The following is a 22,889-nucleotide window of genomic DNA, read 5'->3' on the forward strand; positions in this document are numbered from 1 at the left end:
AGGGGAATGTCATCTAAGGCTCATTGTTGCCTTGTACCAGTTAATTCTGCATTGAGCTTCAAAGTTTCTCAGGTTCCCCAAATTTTCATTTTATTCTCTTCTTGTTAACTTCTGCAGTGAGCTTCAAAGTTTATCAGGTTCCCCAAATTTTCATTTTATTCTCTCAAGAGTAAGGTATGTGTTCGTGGGTGGCAACACCTTGAGCAAGGTGTGTAAAAGGCAATTCCAGGTCAAGGAAATACCTGAGATTTCAGGCCATAAGAAGTCTCCTGCTTCCTTTCCTTCCTGGGTCATGAACAAACTTCCAGGTGAGGATTCTCAGAAAAGTTTGCTGGCATAAAAATAATGGCATTTTCCAACCAAAAATTCTCTAGTGAAGGCTCCCAAGAGCCTAAAGACTGAGAACAATTAACTGAAAAAGGAAGTTGGTAGTGTCTGAAGCAGTCAAAATCCAGCTCTGAAGTCTAGGGAGAGAGGACTTTTCTGTTATAAGTAGACATACAGGGAAAAAGGTATTTCACTTAACTATAGCCTGTATAAACTCTCATCAAGATTGGTGTCCAAAAGAGTTGGATTCACAGTTAATTCACTAGCTAGGGAATTCACATTGACATTCAGTAGCTAATGAATCTACATGGCTAGTGTGGAATTGCCATCTAACCTTCTGAAGACTCAGTCAGGTGGTTTGTAGCCCTCCCTATATTCCAGCAGGTTTGCGCCTTCCAGGCTTTCTTCTGTGTCTTTAAAGCTTCTTGGAAGTCCCTGAGGAAAGTGATTCAAGCTGTCTCACCAGACTTCTCCAGCCATGAAGAGTAAAATGGGTAATGAGCAAGAACACGTGGATTTATGTCTGAATTTCCGTTGCTTGCTGCGGTGTTGTGCACCTTTGTAACTCAATCAGGTCAATTTCTGATGTGCAGGAGAGTTTAATGTCACACCACACTACGTGTGGTTTGCTTCTGCTGCTAGAAATGCTCTCCCAAATACCTGCGCAGGTGCTGATAACTGTGGCAATAATGTGCTTGTTGTCATTTACTTGCTTAATTAGCAGCCTAATATCCTGGTCCAGCTAATGCCTATAAGAGGAGGTTTATTAGTAGTATGAAAGCTGTTTAAGCCTTATAAACTCCTTCCAGTCAGTTTCATTGGTCTGCCAATATCTTCTGGTTGAGTGATTCTTTGCTGATTCACACTTCTCCTGTTTCCCAGTGCTGTTTCTCAGCTGAATGTTTCTGGGTAACCAGAAAGTCCATTGCCAAAGTGAAAGCCACCAGAATAACAGGAAAACCCCCAGAACTCATTTTTAAAGAGAAAGATATATATATATATGTATATCTGCAGGCAACCCTCCTCCAAGAGGACTGCTATTGTAATTAGGTATTGTCTCCAAAGCAGCAAGGGAAAAAAATAACCAAAAATTGCAAATACGAACAGACAAATTGTATTATTACATGAGTTTTGGCACTGTCTGTCATGGGTAAGTAAGCCATACCCCGTCTGGAGGGCTGGGTATTATGTTGAGTGGTCTAATTATAAGGTAATACTCCAATATTTACCAGTGAATGAGGGGGTGGAGGGAGAAGAAGAAAGGGTGAATTTTGTCCAGAAGTATCTGAAGATTGTTTGCAATAATAAGGGAATAGTTTGGGCTCAAGGCAACAAAACATGACTAGGAACACTTGGGAGAAGTTGAGGAGAGAGAATAAAGATACATGGGTGACAGGAAAAATTTCCTAACAGTGAAGTCTCTTGCATTCATCTAATCTCAGATGAAAGTACTGTTGCTTGGCCGCCTTTAGTTTCTCATGAGCAAAGAGTTAAGAAATCTTTCTGTTGTGCTCTACCAGGGTCTGGGATATGCTGCCTGTCAGATCTACAACTTGCTAGTTGTACTTCTTGCAGTTACTGCTTGTGGTAAACCCTGGAGTCAGTATTACAGGGGTGCTATCAAAACCAGGGGTGAAAAACAGACTGCAGGCCTCTGAGCCCAAGCCTTAAGCACTGAATCCACATTTGTTGGTCAGCAGGATGAAGTGATAGCACAAGAGCATCCTCATTTTGGCATGAAGTCACAGTGTACAAGGAGAAGGTTTCAGGTAATAGCAGTAAAACAGTCTCATCTCCTGTGCTCAGTAGCTCTCTCTTGGTCCACAGTGGTGCCTTCTATGGGATCCTCAATAAAAAGCATGAGGAGCTTGAGATGGTGGGGCTGGGTTCTAGCTCCAAAAATCTTAAAGGCTGAGGCAAGTAATGGATTTTGAGAAGGGAATCATAGTATGGCAGCTTCTGCCCCAGAAACCTCAGTCCTCATGTTATTAATAACCTCATGTTATTAATCTATTTAACCTCCAAAACATCAGGGAAGTTCCATCAGCGCTACCTTTTAGGAAAGATTCCCTGCCTGGGAGCTACCTGGGATAGGGCTGGTCCATGAGAACTAAAAGCTTGTCTGGGACCCTTTGAATTATTTCAGTTACAATGCGGGCAACTGAATACAAGTGGCTGACTCTTAATTTCCCAAAATTCATGTAGTGTATTGGCACTTTTTTTCCCCTTAAACACATTTGGAAAAAAAAAAACAAAAAAGGGGTTTTGTTAGAGAAAAACCCTAGAAGCCATTCCTTTTTTTTTTTTCAGAAAAAGAGAGCAAGAGTCTTGAGCTTTCCTGGCTCTCTGTCCTGAACTGCTTCACCCAACAGCTTCCAGGGCAATGGGGATCCATTTCCAAGCTTGCATTGCTGTAACAAAAGCCTTCTTCATGGAGTACAGTTGAAAGTTAAACTAATGTGTCACTTAAGCACCCTTTAAAGAGGGTTTTTATGTCTTTTTAAAATGTAATTGAAGCTTATAAAAGTCTTTATAAATTTATATGTGAGAAAGTTATTGAGTAGTCTGAAGAACAGCTTATGCCATGGCACAGCACAGCATGGCTGCAGGCTAGATACGGCTGCTCCAAATGCCACCACTACCCATATTATCATGAAAATATGAGTCTCTATTAATATTAAAACAAATTTTCATTAAAAAATTGTCATAACATGATTAAGTGACTTTAAAAGTTTCCTCACATTATGCATAATTTTTACAAGAGGAGAGCATTAGAATAATCGGCAGCCAGGCAGCACCTTGCAGCAAAGGGGACTCCAAACACACACCAGAAGGAAGTTTGCCTCGTGTTCCCTTTCATTTGCTTTCCCCTCCTCACTGTGGAAACCTGGGACTTGCTCAGCACCAGTCTTGCAGTTCAAGCCTTTTTATTGCTTCCCTCTTCTTAGTCTGCTGCAGAGGAAAAGATTAACTTTCTTCTTTATAGCCTTAATTCTTAAATCTGGTCTAATATCCTCTCCTGTAGTGCACGCATTCAGTTGCTGCAAACCCAGCCGTTGCTGATGGGTTAGTGTGAAAAGAATAGCATACCCCCTACCTCCGTGTCTTTGAGTCTTGAAGAGAGTTCAAATGGTTACTCTAGTTATGCTTTTCCTTTGATATTTACTTACTGTGGTGCCTTCAGATGAGCACCCACCTGCTGGGAAACACCCTTACAATCACGCTCCTTCTCTCAATGCGTGCATGCTCAGCTGCTCTCTGGTTGTGCATCCTCCCTGTGTACACGGCTGTATTCACACATGGGGCATCTTAACATGCTCACTTGGCCTCGTAACCCAGCCTTCTCAGGGCTCCCGTGGGATAATGTGGAAGGCAAATATTAAATAACAGGCTGTTGACTGCTCAGTTAACCAATACATCAACTGAACTTCAGACGTTCAGCTCTTATTGTGCTATATTTCTGGCATCTGGGCTATCCCACCAAAGCAGTCACAGAATCGTAGGGGTTGGAAGAGACCTCTGGAGATCATCTAGTCCAAACCCCTGCCAAAGCAGGGTCACCCAGAGCAGGTCGGACAGGAGCACATCCGGGCAGGGTTTGAATATCTCCAGAGAAGATACCTCTGTGGGCAGCCTGTTCCAGGGCTCTGGCACCTTCAAAGTAAAAAAGTTTTTTGTCATGTTGAGACAGAATTTTCTTTGTTCCTGCTTGTGGAACTGTTGCCCCTTATCCTGTTGCTGGGCACCACTGAAAAGAGTCTGGACTCATCCTTTTGACACCCTTTAGATATTGATAAGCATTGATAAGATCCCCCCTCAGCTTTCTCTTCTTCAGGCTGAAAAGACCCAGGTGCTCCATCCCCTTGACCATCTTTGTATCCCTCTGCTGTACTGTCTCCAGCAGTTCCTTGTCCTTCTTGAACTGGGGGGCTCAGAACTGGACACAGTACTCCAGATGTGGCCTCACCAGGGCAGAGTAGAGAGGGAGAACTGCTGGCCAAGAGCACTTTCTTGCCCTTTCCATTTACCCTCCAGCCTGGAGTATTGGCATCAAAGCCAGATCTTGCACAGGCTTATGAGTATGCAAGAGAAGATGTTTCTCCAGGTCTACCTTCTCAGCTTGACCATTGTCTGGGATGTTTCTGGATGCAAGGAGATGTATTTAGCATTGAGACAGCATTTCCTCACCCCATGGTTTCTTTTCTTGCAAGGAAAATGCTGTCAAGCCTGTTGGTTTCTTCTTCTGGGCTAGATAGGTCCAAGCCAGGTATGCCAGCTGGGTCTCACTGTCATAACCAATGGATTATTAACCCCAATTTTGTATGAATTGGTAGAGGACTGCAAGTAGGCAATGGAGGTGCAGTAAAAACATGCCCAAAGTACCAGTGTTCATATTTTAAGATCCATTTTGGAAGCTTCAGAGCTCTGTCTGATATAAGTGGAGGGACAAAGGGCTCCTCCACAGGTCTTTGCTTTGCTTACACTGCAGAGATGTTTGAACTGTTTGCTTACCAACCACTTTCCAGCCCAGAATTTAGTTCTGATTAGTTTTCCTTAATATACCAGCCTGCAAACTATAGGAGCTGGGGAACTGATTTAAAAACAGAGAAGAGTTAGGAAGCCAGGGGTAACAAACTCAAAAACTGCCTTAAATGTAGCCATCTTAGTTTGTCAGTCACAACCCTTTCTGCTACTGGGAGACCATCTCAAATTTTCAGAAGACCTATCCCATAGTGGCTACGCAGGATCAGGGAAAAATATCTAGTTATTTTTGAAAATACCTGTGCGTGCAAAATACTCACTGATGGTAAGGGTTAATAATATAAGGCTGATTTGAATCATGCCCTTGGTCTCTCAACAAGGATGCACATATTTACTGAAAACAGCTGAAAATTCTTAATTCTGGCCAATTAAAATAAAATGAACTATGTTTGGGCCCAGCATCAAACCTATAAAGTGTTTGGTATGGTCATAATTTGGAATTAGTCTCCATTTGGCCAACAAGAAATTGGACAGTTGATATAAACATTTGGTGTCCCATTTAAAGTTCAATGCTATACTGTTTCCCGTTTTGGAGAGGGATAATCATAATGGATTATTCTACAAATGTATCAAAACCAGAAAGCATTTGGAGCTAAACAGAGTGTCTGCCTTCATACACACAGATATGGACCCTTAGGATAAGTGAGTTAATGGTAAACATAAACAGGAGAGTTAATATTTGTTCTACTTGATGTTGTTGATTGGTTTAACAAATCCTTTGTGGCTCATCTATGTTGAGCAGTTCTGCACAATGCACTTGAGCTAAATTGCATAATAGTTTATACAATCGCAATTGGTAAATTGTGGCTCAGACTGTAAAGTCCTATCCAGTAATCCTGCCATATTTCTAAAGCAAATTGCTCCTTAATTGAAACCTGCTTCAATATAAAAATACAGCCTTTCCAATGACTCATCCTTTTTTTTCCCCTTACAGTTTGTAAAGGCTTCCAGCAGTTTAAAGTGAGGGTTAATTTTGCATTAAGACCATTGCCTCCTAGTTTCTTTCAAATAAAGCCAGGGGAAGTTGAGGGGAAGGCTCTTTCCTCCGATAATGAAGCTCTCCATGTTAATGATGCGTGCAGGCTCCCTCGGATCCTCTGAATTAGAAATACTCGTGTGTGTGAGCACTACTCTGCTTCATTAACATTAAGGAGAGGTAGATTGGTGGCTATTTAGGGCACGGTGAAATCGCTGGCTATTTAGGGCAAATGGAAATGGTGCTAATTGTGGCTGGTAATTCCATTAGTAGGGTACTTCCATTTTGGTGTCTGTTTGGCATATAGGTGAAAAAAACACAAGCACACTGACATCCTTTCAAGGGGAATGTCATCTAAGGCTCATTGTTGCCTTGTACCAGTTAATTCTGCATTGAGCTTCAAAGTTTCTCAGGTTCCCCAAATTTTCATTTTATTCTCTCAAGAGTAAGGTATGTGTTCGTGGGCAGCAACACCTTGAGCAAAGTGTGTAAAAGGCAAGGACACAGCATTCCAGGTCAAGGAAATCCCAGAGATTTCAGGCCATAAGATGTCTCCTGCTCCCTTTCCTTCCTGGGTCATGAACAAACTTCCAGGTGAGGATTCTCAGAAAAGTTTGCTGGCATAAAAATAATGGCATTTTCCAACCAAAAATTCTCTAGTGAAGGCTCCCAAGAGCCTAAAGACTGAGAACAATTAACTGAAAAAGGAAGTTGGTAGTGTCTGAAGCAGTCAAAATCCAGCTCTGAAGTCTAGGGAGAGAGGACTTTTCTGTTATAAGTAGACATACAGGGAAAAAGGTATTTCACTTAACTATAGCCTGTATAAACTCTCATCAAGATTGGTGTCCAAAAGAGTTGGATTCACAGTTAATTCACTAGCTAGGGAATTCACATTGACATTCAGTAGCTAATGAATCTACATGGCTAGTGTGGAATTGCCATCTAACCTTCTGAAGACTCAGTCAGGTGGTTTGTAGCCCTCCCTATATTCCAGCAGGTTTGCGCCTTCCAGGCTTTCTTCTGTGTCTTTAAAGCTTCTTGGAAGTCCCTGAGGAAAGTGATTCAAGCTGTCTCACCAGACTTCTCCAGCCATGAAGAGTAAAATGGGTAATGAGCAAGAACACGTGGATTTATGTCTGAATTTCCGTTGCTTGCTGCGGTGTTGTGCACCTTTGTAACTCAATCAGGTCAATTTCTGGTGTGCAGGAGAGTTTAATGTCACACCACACTACGTGTGGTTTGCTTCTGCTGCTAGAAATGCTCTCCCAAATACCTGCGCAGGTGCTGATAACTGTGGCAATAATGTGCTTGTTGTCATTTACTTGCTTAATTAGCAGCCTAATATCCTGGTCCAGCTAATGCCTATAAGAGGAGGTTTATTAGTAGTACGAAAGCTGTTTAAGCCTTATAAACTCCTTCCAGTCAGTTTCATTGGTCTGCCAATATCTTCTGGTTGAGTGATTCTTTGCTGATTCACACTTCTCCTGTTTCCCAGTGCTGTTTCTCAGCTGAATGTTTCTGGGTAACCAGAAAGTCCATTGCCAAAGTGAAAGCCACCAGAATAACAGGAAAACCCCCAGAACTCATTTTTAAAGAGAAAGATATATATATATATGTATATCTGCAGGCAACCCTCCTCCAAGAGGACTGCTATTGTAATTAGGTATTGTCTCCAAAGCAGCAAGGGAAAAAAATAACCAAAAATTGCAAATACGAACAGACAAATTGTATTATTACATGAGTTTTGGCACTGTCTGTCATGGGTAAGTAAGCCATACCCCGTCTGGAGGGCTGGGTATTATGTTGAGTGGTCTAATTATAAGGTAATACTCCAATATTTCGAAATACCATTTTATACATGCTTAAAAGAAGGGTGTTTTTTTTTTAAGATTAGTGTCAGCTCAAATGGCAAAACTGACTAAGTGGACTAAAGGTGAAACTGCCAACCTGCCTTGATCCTGCAGCAGCACTTGATTCCCATATAAATCTGCTGCATTCATCTTTATAGCAGAATCATGGCCCGAGGGTACCTTGGCAAGCCAGAAAGTCTTCTCTTCAGCTGGGAACGATATCTGCAGTCCTGGGACATATATCCCTAGCAATTCCCCATGCATAGTGTGAGGAACGCAAGAAGCAGGAAAAAACTTGTTCAATGAAGTTGTGTAGCTGCAACCTCAATTTTCTTACAAGCCTGCCTAGTGTTGCCCTGGCCAAGGATGGGAGATGCTGGTGGTGATGGGGATTTTGGATGTGTCCATGAGAGCTCCTCCTGTATCTTTGCAAGCCAGCTGGGATCATCCTTGGGGTGGGGAATAATCTCTCCCAGTTATTAGAGAGAGGAGTGCCACAACAAGACACATCAAATTCTCAGACAAGCTTAGGAATTCTGTGCATGTGTGTGCAGCAAGGCGACAGGGAGGAGATTCTTAGACTATGATTTATTCTTCCTGAGTTTTGATATCAAAATGTAATTTCTGTTGTGGAAATCTTGTCACCATAAATCATTCATGACATGGAAACATCAGCTCCAGGGAATATTTTAGTCCACATCAGCCCTGATAGCCTCTGGAGGAGCTTGATGATGGTTCTTGCTGCCTCTAGGAGAGGAGACCTTCCTAGACTTGTTTCAGATGTAAAGCAGTAACATAGCGTAGCTAACCAGAGCATAGTTTCAAATATGGTTTCCATCAGTTTCAAGAGCTGTTGTAGGAATGCAAGATGCTGAGGACTGGGGGTAAGATCTTTGTTTTGAAAAGGTGGCTTATGGTCAGTTGTCCTTCAGATCAGGTCAATCAGATGTGAAGAGACAATGGATGTTCAATGTTTGAACTCAGAAAACTCTATCAAACTCTATCAAAACTTCATGAAGAGGAAGACCCTAAAACTTGACCCCTAAGCTCATGAGTCTGGTGGATGGGGAAATAGCCTGATAGCAAAGGAGTTGGTATCCCTGCTCTTGCCATTGTGCTGCTTTGGCACAAACTTTGCTCCTCTGTGCTTTTAATTGTCTCTTTTCCTCTCTTTCTCTTTTTATGGCACTTCAGGTAGAGATTGTTTCTTACCGTATTTGTAAAGAACTACACAAATGAAGTCACATTCTGAGAGAGAGACAGCATATACTACTGTAATTCAAATAAAAACAGAACTACAAATGTTTCAAAATGAAAGAGTTCACTGAAAAAAATGTGATTATATTTTTTTCCTCCAGAAAAGATGCTCCAGCCATTCCCTATAATTTAACTGTGACTGACAGCAGGAACAAGACAACCACAGTCAATTACGTCCCTGATACCTTATCAAACCTGTATGGCTGGATGGTTCTCCTCTTGGATAAAGAAACTTATACATTGACTTTTGACAACCCTTTGGTCAGCAAACAGCTCCAGGTAATGTGGGAATATTTTATAATTTAAAAATTATATTTGGAAGAGATAATAATGCTTTCATCTTTCTGGGATAGCAGGGAGAAAAAGAAAAAAAGTGTTAATTGTACTGAGAAAATCTCTGTGTTTTTATAGGCAGGGTGTAGGTATGGTGACCTAGTCCCTGAAGCTCTCAGTAGTAACTTGGAGCAGGAAGATGATTTTGGATGTCTTAGATGAAAGTTCAGTTTTGTGCTTAGGAAACAACAAAATTTGTACTACCTTAAGACATAGTGAAGCACAGTTTTCAGAAGACATCATTCCTTTGCACCTTTTAAAGGTGATGAGGGCAGCTGATTTTGTCTGCATTCACCATTGCCTTCTGCTTAATGGTACATCTCTCTGCCATGTTTCTAATGCACAGTTTGCAAAAGTATATGTTGCTTGTGAAGAGCACAACCCTCTTGATCCCTTTATACTACAGTCCATGGAGCTCTAATCACAGATACAGGTGTGTTTATTTTGATTCCCTCTTCTGTAGTATTCAGTGACATTTAGCAACTTCACGACTGGGAATTACTTGCTTGTGGAACACAAGGATCTTCCTGCCCATCCTGAGGTTGTGGTGTCCTGTGGGACAAGGACTGGACAGCCACTCCAATTGCTGCCTTCATATGGACATCACAGGAGCTGTGACTGGTATCTTGACAGCAGACTGAGGAAGTTAACCTACTTGGGTAAGTGACATATGAGGGATGCAATGTACAGCTTTGTTCAAGAATGGTGGCAGAGCTGATGTTTTTTCAATTTAAACCCCCAAACTAGATATAGCCTTAGACACAAGGCTATCTTCCAATGACGTTTCATTGAGATGTCTTCAAAAAGATCAATCAGATAGGTAAATGCATGCACATTGGGTTCCTCTCTATCATACTTATCCAGTACCTGATCTAACAACAAAAGGAATGTATCCTAATAGTGGGTGATATTACATAAGTTGAATTTGAATCAGTGTTTTGAAGAGAGAAAGGCATTAAACTCAGCTAATGATCTCTGTTGTCAGCTGGTCCCATATCACATGTATCATTAATAAATCATGTGCAATCTATCTGGGCTGAGCCCACTGGAGGCAATAGGATTATTGGGTGAGAATTTTCCCTAAATTTCCAGGGATGTCATAGACCTTTGTATTTGAGTATGTTGTTTTTTTACACTAGGTCGTTTTTTAAAGAAATTGATATTTACTGATAGATATTCTCTTTGAAATTTGGGACATTTTCTACAATTCCTGTTCTCAAGCAAATGATTTTATAAGGGTCCAAGTTCTATATGTAAAAATCAAGGTAATGATTGTTGCCATTATTAATAATAGTAGAAGCAGGAATCACAAAAACATTTCTGTGCCTTTGAGAAGCATCCTTATCCTTCGTGACTGTCATACAGGGAATCTAAAGTATAAAGATGGTGATTTTCACAGTAACAGAAAATTTCATCACTGATCTGATCCATTAGTTTTAATGAATTACTCTTGATTTGCACTGATGAGATGGCATACAAATGACTTTCTTATGTAGGATTTGTGCAGGAACCCACAACTAGAACAATCAATGGGACAGTGGAGAGGAAAACACATTGGAATGAGGGCAGGCAAATTTAGCCTGACAGCAATGAAAATCATCCAATGTACATTTGAGGAGAAATGAGGAAACCCATACCTTAACCTCAGTCTGAGGCATGTTTCATTTATTCTTTGAAATTTGGGACATTTTCTGCAATTCCTGTTCTCAAGCAAATGATTTTATATCTTTGAAATTTGGGACATTTTCTACAATTCCTGTTCTCAAGCAAATGATTTTATAAGGGTCCAAGTTCTATACGTAAAAATCAAGGTAATGATTGTTGCCATTATTAATAATAGTAGAAGCAGGAATCACAAAAACATTTCTGTGCCTTTGAGAAGCATCCTTATCCTTCGTGACTGTCATACAGGGAATCTAAAGTATAAAGATGGTGATTTTCACAGTAACAGAAAATTTCATCACTGATCTGATCCATTAGTTTTAATGAATTACTCTTGATTTGCACTGATGAGATGGCATACAAATGACTTTCTTATGTAGGATTTGTGCAGGAACCCACAACTAGAACAATCAATGGGACAGTGGAGAGGAAAACACATTGGAATGAGGGCGGGCAATCCACTGAGTTTAGCCTGACAGCAATGAAAATCATCCAATTAAGGGTCCAAGTTCTATACGTAAAAATCAAGGTAATGATTGTTGCCATTATTAATAATAGTAGAAGCAGGAATCACAAAAACATTTCTGTGCCTTTGAGAAGCATCCTTATCCTTCGTGACTGTCATACAGGGAATCTAAAGTATAAAGATGGTGATTTTCACAGTAACAGAAAATTTCATCACTGATCTGATCCATTAGTTTTAATGAATTACTCTTGATTTGCACTGATGAGATGGCATACAAATGACTTTCTTATGTAGGATTTGTGCAGGAACCCACAACTAGAACAATCAATGGGACAGTGGAGAGGAAAACACATTGGAATGAGGGCAGGCAAATTTAGCCTGACAGCAATGAAAATCATCCAATGTACATTTGAGGAGAAATGAGGAAACCCATACCTTAACCTCAATCTGAGGGTCTCATTTGCTGCATCCATCTCTGGCCCTGTGGCCAACTGACATTGCACAGCTTGTGTCCATCCAGTTTAGTATCTTATCTCTCAAAACAGGCTGGATGCACCCAGGCTTCAAATTAAGAGAGATCCCTGTCCGGTGCTAACTCCCAAACTGTAATGGTCACCATCTGGGATAGTGTATTTGGGCCAAAGCTCTGCCAGGAACTCGGCCAGCAATACAGCCATGTAGACTATTGGGGTCCAGCTCTTAGTCCCATGTCCTGGCCCTTTTTACATACAGTATAGATATAGTTTGGCTGGTAAAAATCTAGCTGTTGAGTCTAAGCATCGCCCAAGATCATGCCAGGTATCTACTGAAAGAAGAAATATGTTTTTATTATTTCAATTTATTAACAGTGTAATTTTTTTCTTTCAAATAGAGAAGTCAACTGTTTTTCAGCTTGCATATCTTGCTTTGCACTTTCATAAAGAGAACAGCATGGGAAAGCTCAGAGGATGACACCTATATCTTGGCCTCTTGCTGCTGTTGAAGATAGAGGAGATGACAGTCTTGGGAAGGCTGGGACAAAGTGATCTGGCCGGCATATGTCACTCTCGCATCATAGATACTTTCTTATCCTTTCCTTGCCTTCTTTTCATCTTGATTTTTATTATATGAAGAACTTATTGTTGTTTCTCATTTCAATACAGAGAGAAATAATCATCCAGAGTACACAAGGGGAAATTTATGAAAACACCTAACATGTATAATTCATGCTGTGAACATTTTCAGCAAGGACTTTTATAGCAGCGAGATCAATAATTCAGTGTCGGGTACCTAATATCTAATGCAGTTGGTAGGGTAAAAGTATGAAACAAAGCGAGCGGATTCCTAGCCCTGGTGTGCTATTTAATTTCTCTCCTAATCTCCGCTGTGCAGGCTGAGAGGGTGAGGATAATTAGCCATCAGAGCAGACTCATGGCATGTGGTGGACTTTCCATCACTCAGGGTCCTTAGATGATGCTTGGCCGTCTTTTCAGAGAAATATGCTCCAGCTCTACGAGAAGCTATTAAAAACCTCATGAGGCGAGATTCACACTCTGTAGGAGGTCAGAGAAGGCTGCCACAATAGTCCCTTCTGGCCCTAAAAACCCACTGGTCCACGCACAGATCTGCAGAGGACAACGCTTGAAGGTCTGGCCTTCAGAACGCGTTCCTGCCTAACTCTGCAAGCTGAGGGTTTTGGGTTTTTTTTATTTTTTATTTACATTTAACTATATGAAATAATTAGCCAACTAATTAATCCCATTTACAAGCTTTGTCGGATTCTTCAGCTGTCAGTCATGCCCGAGCCCGGGGCCGGCATTGAGTCTCAGCTCCCTCCTTCATCTGACTTGGTCTCCATGGCTACAGGCTGCATCTGCTGACACCCCACTCTCTATTTACTGCTTAATTAAGAATTTCACGCTCAGCCCTTATCTGCTGCTAAGAACAAGAACACACTGTTAAGAAACTCCAAATTTAGGCTGCTGCACAAGGAAAGCCTTTCTTGTCGTCCTGACTGCGTGGAGCCTCTTTAACTACCCTCTTGGCAACTGCCGCTGCCACCCTTCAATCAAAAATCATTAAATGGGGCAGAGATAATGAGCATGTAGCATATCAAAAGGAGGATGTTTGCTCGGGCTAAGGAGGAAAAGCTGTAAGGGCCTATAAGCAGCCGCCACTTCAAAGGGAGAAGGGGCTGATAAAGAGTCATTTGTTCCTGTTTGACTTATGTAAAAGGTCTGGTATGTCGGAGTCCCGTCTCGCAGACGCGGGGTCCCCCTCTCTGGGTGCTCGTGTGTCAGCGGTCGGGGCAGCTGGGCTCAAACAGCATCAGCCCAAGCATATAATCACTTGACTCCGGAGCCGACAATGGGCACTTGTAGGGGGTGGCAGAGGGAGGGCCGGGGGACAATGGGAAGACAATTATTGCAGCTGCTCGGGAGGGCCATAATTCTTCCTGCAGAAAGTCGCCGGCTCTTGCAGGGGCGGAGGGGAGAGCTCGAGCCTATTAGTCATCCTCCGACTTTTGGGAGCACTTGGCCGCGCCGGTGGGGTTTCGACAGCTGCTGGTGTACCGCCTCTTCCCAATAATTGTACATTCTGGCAGGGGTCAACTTACTTTTGACCCTCTGCTTTTGTGCCCCTCAGAAAGCCTTTTAGGGCAAACGGTGGGGAAGTGGCAGGGGTGCATTACATCCAAAATTAACGCCGGTAAATACGGATCAGATGCCAGCTCATTCACGAGCAGGCTCCTGAATTCACACAGCCTTTTGCTCGGGCCTGCGTGGAGGGGGGAAAGGGGGGAAAAGGGAAAGGAAAACCCCATGACTGAGAAGATATTGTTATTCAAACAAAGCGGGCAGCTGAATGAAGCCACCTTGGCCAGCAGTTTGTGTCGGGCTCAGGGCTTTCTCCATGCCCCCCCCCCTTCCATCCAAAATCGCCTGGCGTCATGCAAGTGTTTGTTTATCTTTGGGGGAGAAAAAAAGAGGTCTGTCTAACACAAAAGGCAAGAAAATACACCGTATGGAGGGGATTAAAGGAGTTAAGTTGCCCTGATGCTTTGCATGCTTGAAGTTTTGTAAATTAGGCTTGGGCATGGGACAATGCAGCAGGGGACACTGAATGGAGAGAAATAATTGTAATGGAGAATGTTTCTGCTATGTGGGCTGCCTACGCAATGATCCTGTTAACAAAGGTACTCACTACATATATGAAACCCAGTTAACTAACACATAAGTCCATTTGAAAATAACCTTTTCATACCATTTTAAAGGAATCAGCATTGAAGGACAGATAACCCCATGTCCCTGCTGGATGCTGGGTGAAAGGGAGACAAGGAAGCTTGAGACATCCTGTGCCAGTCATTTCTACATCATTGGCTTTCCTTTGACATTATTCAAAGCATCATCCTGCTTTTCTCCTGGGCACCCCATGTCTTGAGAGAAGTGTTCCTCAAAGGTCACTGATGGGCCATGAAATTGCTGTGTGGGTCCCCAAAAGACTGATGGTTTCGGTTTGTTCAGTCTTCATAGCATCATTCTGATTTTTTCTGGGGCACCCCACTTCTTGAGAGAAGTGTTCCTCCGAGGTCACTGATTTTTAAAATCGCTGTGTGGATCCCCAAAACATTGACAGGTTGGGGCTCAACCATGTTTCAGGAGACTGGTCCTAACATGATGTGACCATGCTGAATCAAAAAAAACTTTATCTTAAGAAGGGAGGTGGAAAGAAACATCAGACTGGGATGTCTGGGATATTTTTAGGAGAAATATCCTCTCTAAATTACAGTAATAACATTATGAGCTTTTTAAGTCTGTTACAAATACGAGCATATGGTGCCACAGCGTGGCACTGCTGCTTGGTTAAGGTCTCTGGGCAATACTGGAATGGGCTAAAAACCAGAGATGTTATTTCTTTTTTGTTCACTTTTGAAATGTTTAAACTCTTTTCTTTTGGAATGAGACAAAGTGTTGGCTTGCTTCATGTCCAGACGTCTCTTGGTTTTTTTCTAAAACTGAAGTGCTGAACACAAACATTATTGAAAACATCACTGAAAGGATTATCAAACTTTTTATTTCCCCCAAATTTTTCAGTAGACACAACTTTTACAGAGATGGGTCATCCTGCTGACTTTGCTCAAGCTACTCATGTGTGAGTTGTTAAGAGGGCCTGAGGCTCAACCTCATCTTACTGCTGTGTCAGAAGCAGGTTTACAGTTTCCATAGTTCTCAAAAAAAAAAATTTGATTACATTTATTGTCTTTTCTAAATTACCAAAGAATGATCTCACTTCCATTACTCTCTGTGGGTTCCTGTAATTGCTTTGTATAGGAGAAAAATCAGGATCTTAAGACTGTTTGTTTCTAATTTTAAAACACAGAAAATAAACAAAGATATTTTCTGCAGCCTTATTGCTCAGGGGTAAAGGGGAATCCTAGGTGAAAGACCTAAAGAATGGAGTTAATTTGTTGCAGAGGACTGGTTCTACATGAGTCTTTTCTTCCAGCTAGTTAAAACTCACCCTCTATCAGTTGTTCCAGAAGGTCAGTTGACCACATGTGGGCTGCTCAGTGGCATCTATGAAATGAAGTGTCTTAGCGAAGAGCTGCCCTTTGTGACAGACATGAAGAGAAAAATCCACCTTCTCCTGGCAGATGAGATCTTGTCCTCCTGGCATGGCAGCAGAGAGACTGGAGACTGTAGCAGTTAGAGAAATAAGATGATGAAATGCCTTTATCATCCTGTCAGGAATGGTCTTTTGACTATACGATCTCTGCAGGAAGAATTTCATGCCTTCACCTCTGCCCCTGCAAATATTAATCTGTTGTAAGCAAGAATCTATGTCCATTAGCCCCACCTTTTTGGGGGGGTTATTTTTTTTTTTCATCTCTTCCCCTCACTGCTGTGTCCTCATTATACCATATTTCTGGGTGCCTCCTGTAACAGAACCTGGTAAGGGATCACAAAATATCCTATCCCCGGTTCTCCTGTTTCTAGAGGTGTGTCTCACCTTGTTGTTGATTGTGTTGTCTAAAAGTTTTGATTTTCCTGTGATCTATGTTAGCCCAATTGATGTTAAATAGCATGGAGTTGCTTGTTATTTGTAAGTCAGGCTATTGGAGCCATTTATCCTAGTTTCAGCCCTTCCTAATATCCACAGGCAAAATTCCCCGTCACTGCAAAGCTGATAAAAGACTAAGTTGCTCCTCCTTCATGTTCACTCAAGGAGCCCTGAACCAGAAGAAAGTTACCAGGAGTATCGTCAGGAAGGCCTATATTTATGATTCACAGCCCAAACATCCAGGAAGAGCTGTAATAAGACAGAAAATTGATGAGCCTTATAAAGGTTTTATACAACTAAACCCTGGAGCCTTATAACTACATTTTGTGAAGCGTCACCTTAATTCAATGTTTAGTAATGACGTCCTTCATCTGTATTGCCAATATCTCTTCCTGTCCTGTAGAGAAACATTGATAACGTACTCAGCAGCAAAACAAAACAACCAGAAAGACTAAGTCACTGTAGTTTTGATTATTCCCAAGGCCTATATCTCTCCTGTCTTGATCAGGTTTTAGAAGTATTTGTGGGAAACGGCAACAAAACACTATTAATTCACAACCATTGTTCCCCACCACTATAAATAATTGTGCAACTTGCAGGGCTGTGCAGAATTCAGCCCCCAATACCTGCACTCATGTGGAGGGTATAAATGACTTATAATGGTTTGAATTGTCATGCTCTGTGGTTGGAAGACACTTCAAATACAAGGAACTTTTATCCTTGCTCCGAATCAAGACATGACTGTATTGAATTAAGTGTTTATGGGTCATTTCTTCACCCTGTTGGGGGACTGAACCCCTTTATGAGGTCTATATAGCATATTGATTGAGTTTTATGTCCCCTCAGGATTTAATTAGAATGGCTTTTCTCTGAACAATACAAACACCCTTAATTAAATGATTGTACTGTAGAGCCTGCAAAATTAAGCAAAAAAATCTCCAGCAAATCTGACAAAATATATTTCTTGAAAAATGGGTATTCAGGGCTTTATTCTCTCACTTTTCCTGAGACTGATATAACACCTTTGACTTTTGATTTGCCCTGTTATGAGAAGAGAAGGAAGGTCACCATAACCATAAAAGTATTTGTAGAAGAGTATTGTCTAGAAGCCACATGAACTCTGCGTCAAACACTTTAAATTAACAGCTTCCTGCCATTCTTTCTCCTGAAAAATTCACCTTGTGGCCACCCAAAAGCATGATGCTGTTCAGTTTGAGCTCTGTGTGATGATTTTGGGCAGATTGGCTTGACTGATATATGGATCAGATCACAGCTACCGTTGGGAGTGAAGGTGTCACTGAAGAACAGGGCTGAGGCACCTGATTACTAATTAATCAGATATGAGAAAAACCTCATGGAATCAGTTTCTATTTAATTATGGAAGCCTCATTTGGCATAGGAGCATATGCTGCTAACTCAATCGAGTGCTTTCAACTGACATCAAATAGTAATTATCAGAAAGAATCAAGTTTTTTGATTATTCATACTAATTTATTGAACACTTAAAATTAATGAACCTCAGTTATTTTAAATTTGCTCAGTTGCACTGGGAGAGAAGGAGGGAGGTGGGGAAGGACAGTTCTCACAATTTAAAAGTACAGAGACTTGTTTAAAGATAAAATAAGTAAATTACAATATGGCATGAAATCCCATCGGTGGCTTGATACACATGTAGGAAAGTTCTTGGCGTGTTCTGGAACTGAGGAAAGTTCTGACAATGGCTTCCTTCATACAATTCTCCTGCCACCAAAAAAAAAATCTTCCGATGACATTTTAGGGTCAACGTAAGGGGTTGCTGGGCAGTGGACAGGAGATTTATGTTTGTCAGAGTGTTTCTATTTTAACCTACAGTTGTTCCAGTCTGGTGACTGAAAGGAAGTGCCTTTATATGCCACTGGAGATGAAGAGGAGGTAGTTTTTTAGCTGGGTCTAAAGTAGTTTTCTCCTGCTCCTCTTAGTTTGATTAGCATTATCCTGGCCCTTCTCCTGCTGACAATATACTGGCACAAAGGTTACAACTGTGATAATTGCTTCTGACCTCTTTTCACAGCAGAGAACACAGGGTCCCTGTCTTCAGTCTATAAAGTCTGGCTAATTAAAGCACCTCTTTGAGATACCAGATTTGGGGCGGGGGGGGTGGTGTTGGTGGTGGTGTTGGGAATCAAAACCAAACTGCAAAACAAAAGCTTTAATTTGCTGTTGGAGCCAGTTAATACATTATGCATTCAATGGTGTAATATTGCTTGTGTTAGTGGAACTGCTGTGGATTTATAGTGGGATAAATGAGATTCATGTTCCAGCCTAGAATTTCTGATTGTTGAATGTTTCCTTTTAGCTGTTTCTAATGAGTTGTCTTGAGACCCTCTGTATCTGTAAATTAAATTTGTTTAATCCTTTCTCAAAGTATAAAAAAAGACAAGAATGCTTGGAAAATATGTATGGTTGTTCTTAAATTTTGTCAGAAAATCACATGTAGCAATTGATTTACTATGATTTTGTTGTTGTTTTTGTTAATTTTTGAGGCCTTGCTATAACTCCCTACAATTCTCTGTGTTTAGTTGCAGGAGCTGATTTAATTCAGGTCACACTGAAAGAGAAGGAAAGAGTGGCTTTACCTACGCCAGGTGCGTGATGGTCTTTCTGAAATCTGGGAGTCACACCGTTTCTTTTTCACCACTTTTTCAGAAATAGGCTGCTATTTTTCACTTCAATATTTTGTACATCTATCAACCCAACAGGGGTTCTTGGCATTCATTTAAGCATTTCATTGAGCCATATCTACCATTGCTCATGACAAATGTGTGACTCCACAGCGCAGAAGACTATAAACTTTTGTTAAGAAATACCACAGCAGATCAGAAAGGTCATGGGATATGTAAGACTACAGTGCATTTTAGTGCTCCATAGTGATCTTAGTGTAATAATGTGACATTACAGCACAATTAAATGTTGAACCAGACAGAAAAATCCACCAGAGACAAGGGAGACCCCCAAAGTTTGGTCTTAGTTGCACAGCTGCCTTGCTGCATATTAAGAACAATAATGATTTATGTGGCAATAGGGCTTAGAGACCTTTTTGCAGAGTATTTCCCCCTGAACAAGCAAGTAATGGAAAGACAGACCCAGCTTTAAGGAGCTCCACCTGGGTTTCATTTCTCTGTGTTTCCCTGTGCTGGCAACGGAGGGGTTTTCTACTCTGCAGTGTCACTGAGCAGGGTCTAACCCCCACACACACACTTAGACATGACCTTGTCCTTGTGTTTTCAATACCTAATGAAGCCCTCCAAAAGAACATAAATGCCAAAATTTCCTTTACAGTGCTAGGAGAGAGGTAGGTGCTTGTAGAGGCCTCCAGAGGGAGGCCCTGCCTGCGTTAGTTTAGGGCTTACTGAACTTAGTGGACAGGATTTCCCCCAGATGCTTTCCTTCCCCTCTGACAGCAGAGCAAACTTAGGCAATTAATTTATGAAAGCTGCCTCATTAGCTGTCTAAAGTACAAGTGCAAGTTAAGCACCTACATTTTGTGAACTTCATTTCTCCCAGTATTTTCCTGATGCTAAAGCTCAGAAGTTTCCTTTTGGAATGAGCTGAAAAATATGTCTTTGGGGAACAAGCAGGAGAGGCAACGTGTCTCAGTCAAGCTGCTTTTTCCGAGGCAGGGCTTAATTATCCTTTGCAATGGGAAGAGTCTTGCTTTTCTGAGGGCTAACAGGATCATGACAGTTGATCACTCCTTTTTAAAAAAATTTCATACTTTGGGAAATTGTGGAAATTCCTGTGTCCTGGGAATTCAATCTGCTCCCTAGAGCACTTGGGGAAAAAAAATGCATGAGAAGAGTTGGCACTTTCTGGCAGGGTCAGTTGCCATTGTGATGACCTGGTTTTGCCACCAAACACAGGTGACTGGCTTTTATTTTCATTTGTTCATCTTAATTTTCTGTTCAAAGTGCTCAGAGCTTTAAATGCCACAAATAAAAATAACAATGTAGTTGTTTGAGAAGCATATTCACAAGGCGTAACATAAGCTAACCATGACAAACCTCAAGATTTGCTTTGCTTTTGATGGATCCCAAAGAATTTGAATCAGTTTTTTCAGTTATCTCCCTGCCCTTTAACTTTGAAAACATGATCCTGGGAGAGATCTTTTTTCCCATCGGGCAGCTTCCTTTAAGCATGGAAAATAACAAAGAGCAGTTAGTGTTGCTTCACCAGTGACAAAAGGAAGATGTTAATGCCACAGATGCTTGACTATCAAAGAAATGGTAATTCTTCCAGCTACTGAAGATGATAATTCTGCCTTTGTATGTCCTATTTTGTAGTTCCTTCTGATGCTGTCTTGAAATGGTCGCATCCAGAGTCATGGAATGATGTGGAAAAAGGCTGGGGTGGATTCAACCACAGCATCCCAGGCCCTGGAGAAGATGTCATCATTTTACCTAGTAAGGAAGGAATGAAAGATGTTTAATTTCTGTATGGGTGCTGGGGTATGTCTACATTACGATATGTATTTGTGTTGCAATATGGGCTCCTTGGCACTAGTATCCATTCTAGCGTGTGCAGGACATCACATCACAAACACCTTTTTCCCAAAAGGTTGAATGTAATCTTCCCAATAAAATAATTAATTTTAGCTACCATGTGAGATACTGACCGTGGCCTTTGTCACATACCACAAGGCCCTTCATGACTAAGCTGTGCCTGAAGGGTTGCACGTTGCTGCCCACAACCCAGCCCAACTGATCTAGTTCTGGGACTGGAAGCAATACCGCTGTATCAGCACGCTGGTATACCAGAACTAATTAGCTCTCCGGAGAGGCAAAGCTCATTAGCTCAGGCCTGGCACTGTGCAGCATGACCACATAGCCTTTGGGGTCAGAACTAACATCTCCTGAATTTAGAGCAGGGATGGTTTGGTCGGTTTAACCGGGGAATGTCTGCACTGGGCTGAGGGATGCGGTACAGGGATTCTCTCTGGCATACTGGTGGCTACTGATTGGGAGGCAGCAGGGTGAGGGTTGGACTATTAGACATGATCTGTATATTACCATGGACAGGAATATTCTCTGCCTATGAGGAACTGAGGAGCCAGGACAATAAAGGTTGCCCAAAACCAGAACACAAGTTGTTGCCTGAGCAGGATGGGAGTTCCCAGTTCCAAATCACTGTGTTCAGCTGCTTAGAGAAGGATATACAATAAAGCCATCTCTGCTCTTCAGAGGAGCTTTACTGAATGGCAAAACCATAGCAAAATACTTATGGTTGAAAAGGAAAGAAGCAAATGTTGTGTGAAAATGCACTACCTGCTGGGATGGGGAGAGAGTCATACTCCATGACTGTCTTCTTCCTATCAGCAGTAAAAATCTCAGCTCCCATCACTAGAGTAGATGCGTATTTAGTTGATGAGCAGAAACTATTCTCCTCTCCAGTGCCTCTCTGGAATTATCCTTCAGTTTTAGCACAAGAACATGAACATAAACATGAACACAAACTGTCTATCAATCAATATATTTCGAAAGGGAACTGTTCTATTGCATACCTGCATTTTCTCATTTTCACTGTCTCAACTTTATTTTTACTCTCCCTCTTCACTCTTGCTGGCTTGGAGGTGTTGAAACACTTATTGGCAGTGGGAGTCAACAGAGTTCAGGGTCTTAAATTGGAGTCATAGTCATCATTGGTGTGATAAGGGCCCTGGATGTTTTGCTTAAATGAAGACACCTAAAAATCTAGTTAGGCAAGACGAATTTTCAGTCCATTTGTCATACCTTGCTTTGCTGCCACAAGTGTGTAAGTGAGTTTCTGGTTGCAAGAAAGACAACCCCATGCTTGGGTCCAAAATCTAAAATGAAATCGACAGTTTTTAAATGTGTTTAATCGTGGCATTTTATGGATGTTTCTCTTCCCATTGCCACTTGTGTGTGTATCTTGCTAAACTCGGAATGACTCCAAGTGGCTAAAGAACAGTTCTCATAAGAACAAACATTCTGCAAACTGCCCAAACTTTGTGCTGCTGTACACCCCAAAATAAGTTTTTGTGATCCACTTCTGGCAAGATGCATCTCTCTCCCACCCTCCACTGCCTTTTAGTTGCTTATAATTCTCTTCTGGGAGTCACCAATAATGATTTTCAGGTTGAAAGCCAAGCCATGGGCTTACTTCTAGTATGCTGTGTATTGCTGGGTAAGTGCTTTCAGCCACCAAACAGTTTTAGAGTCTTACAAAAAGAAATAGTAGATGTTCAGTGCTAATTTTAGAGTAAAGGAGTGCAGGGGAAGACTGTGGTCCAGGTCTGACACTGTTGAAATCTCTGAACTAATGAGGATTCACAGAGTTCACTGAAGAGCTTAGAGCACTGCCTAAAGTTAGCTAACAGAGACCTCAATTTGGTTATTTAACAAAATAAGCAAATTACATCACTAGGGCTGCCTCGTGGGCC

General features: G+C 41.5%; 1 protein-coding gene across 1 annotated transcript in view; it reads left to right on the forward strand.

Annotated features, from left to right (window-relative positions):
• Positions 1-9,053: 9,053 nt before the first annotated feature.
• Positions 9,054-22,889, forward strand: part of LOC106885805 (fibrocystin-like) — a gene marked incomplete at its 5' end in the record, with an annotated part of 104,691 nt that continues 90,855 nt past the window's right edge. Inside the window, 4 exons of the mRNA XM_014938299.1 lie at positions 9,054-9,231; positions 9,749-9,944; positions 19,012-19,077; positions 20,773-20,892. Of these exons, the coding sequence (XP_014793785.1) occupies positions 9,054-9,231; positions 9,749-9,944; positions 19,012-19,077; positions 20,773-20,892 (560 nt within the window). The remainder of the gene's footprint in view (positions 9,232-9,748; positions 9,945-19,011; positions 19,078-20,772; positions 20,893-22,889) is intronic.

The sequence above is a fragment of the Calidris pugnax genome, unplaced genomic scaffold (assembly GCF_001431845.1).
Source record: "Calidris pugnax isolate Ruff unplaced genomic scaffold, ASM143184v1 scaffold73, whole genome shotgun sequence".
Lineage (NCBI taxonomy): Eukaryota > Metazoa > Chordata > Aves > Charadriiformes > Scolopacidae > Calidris > Calidris pugnax.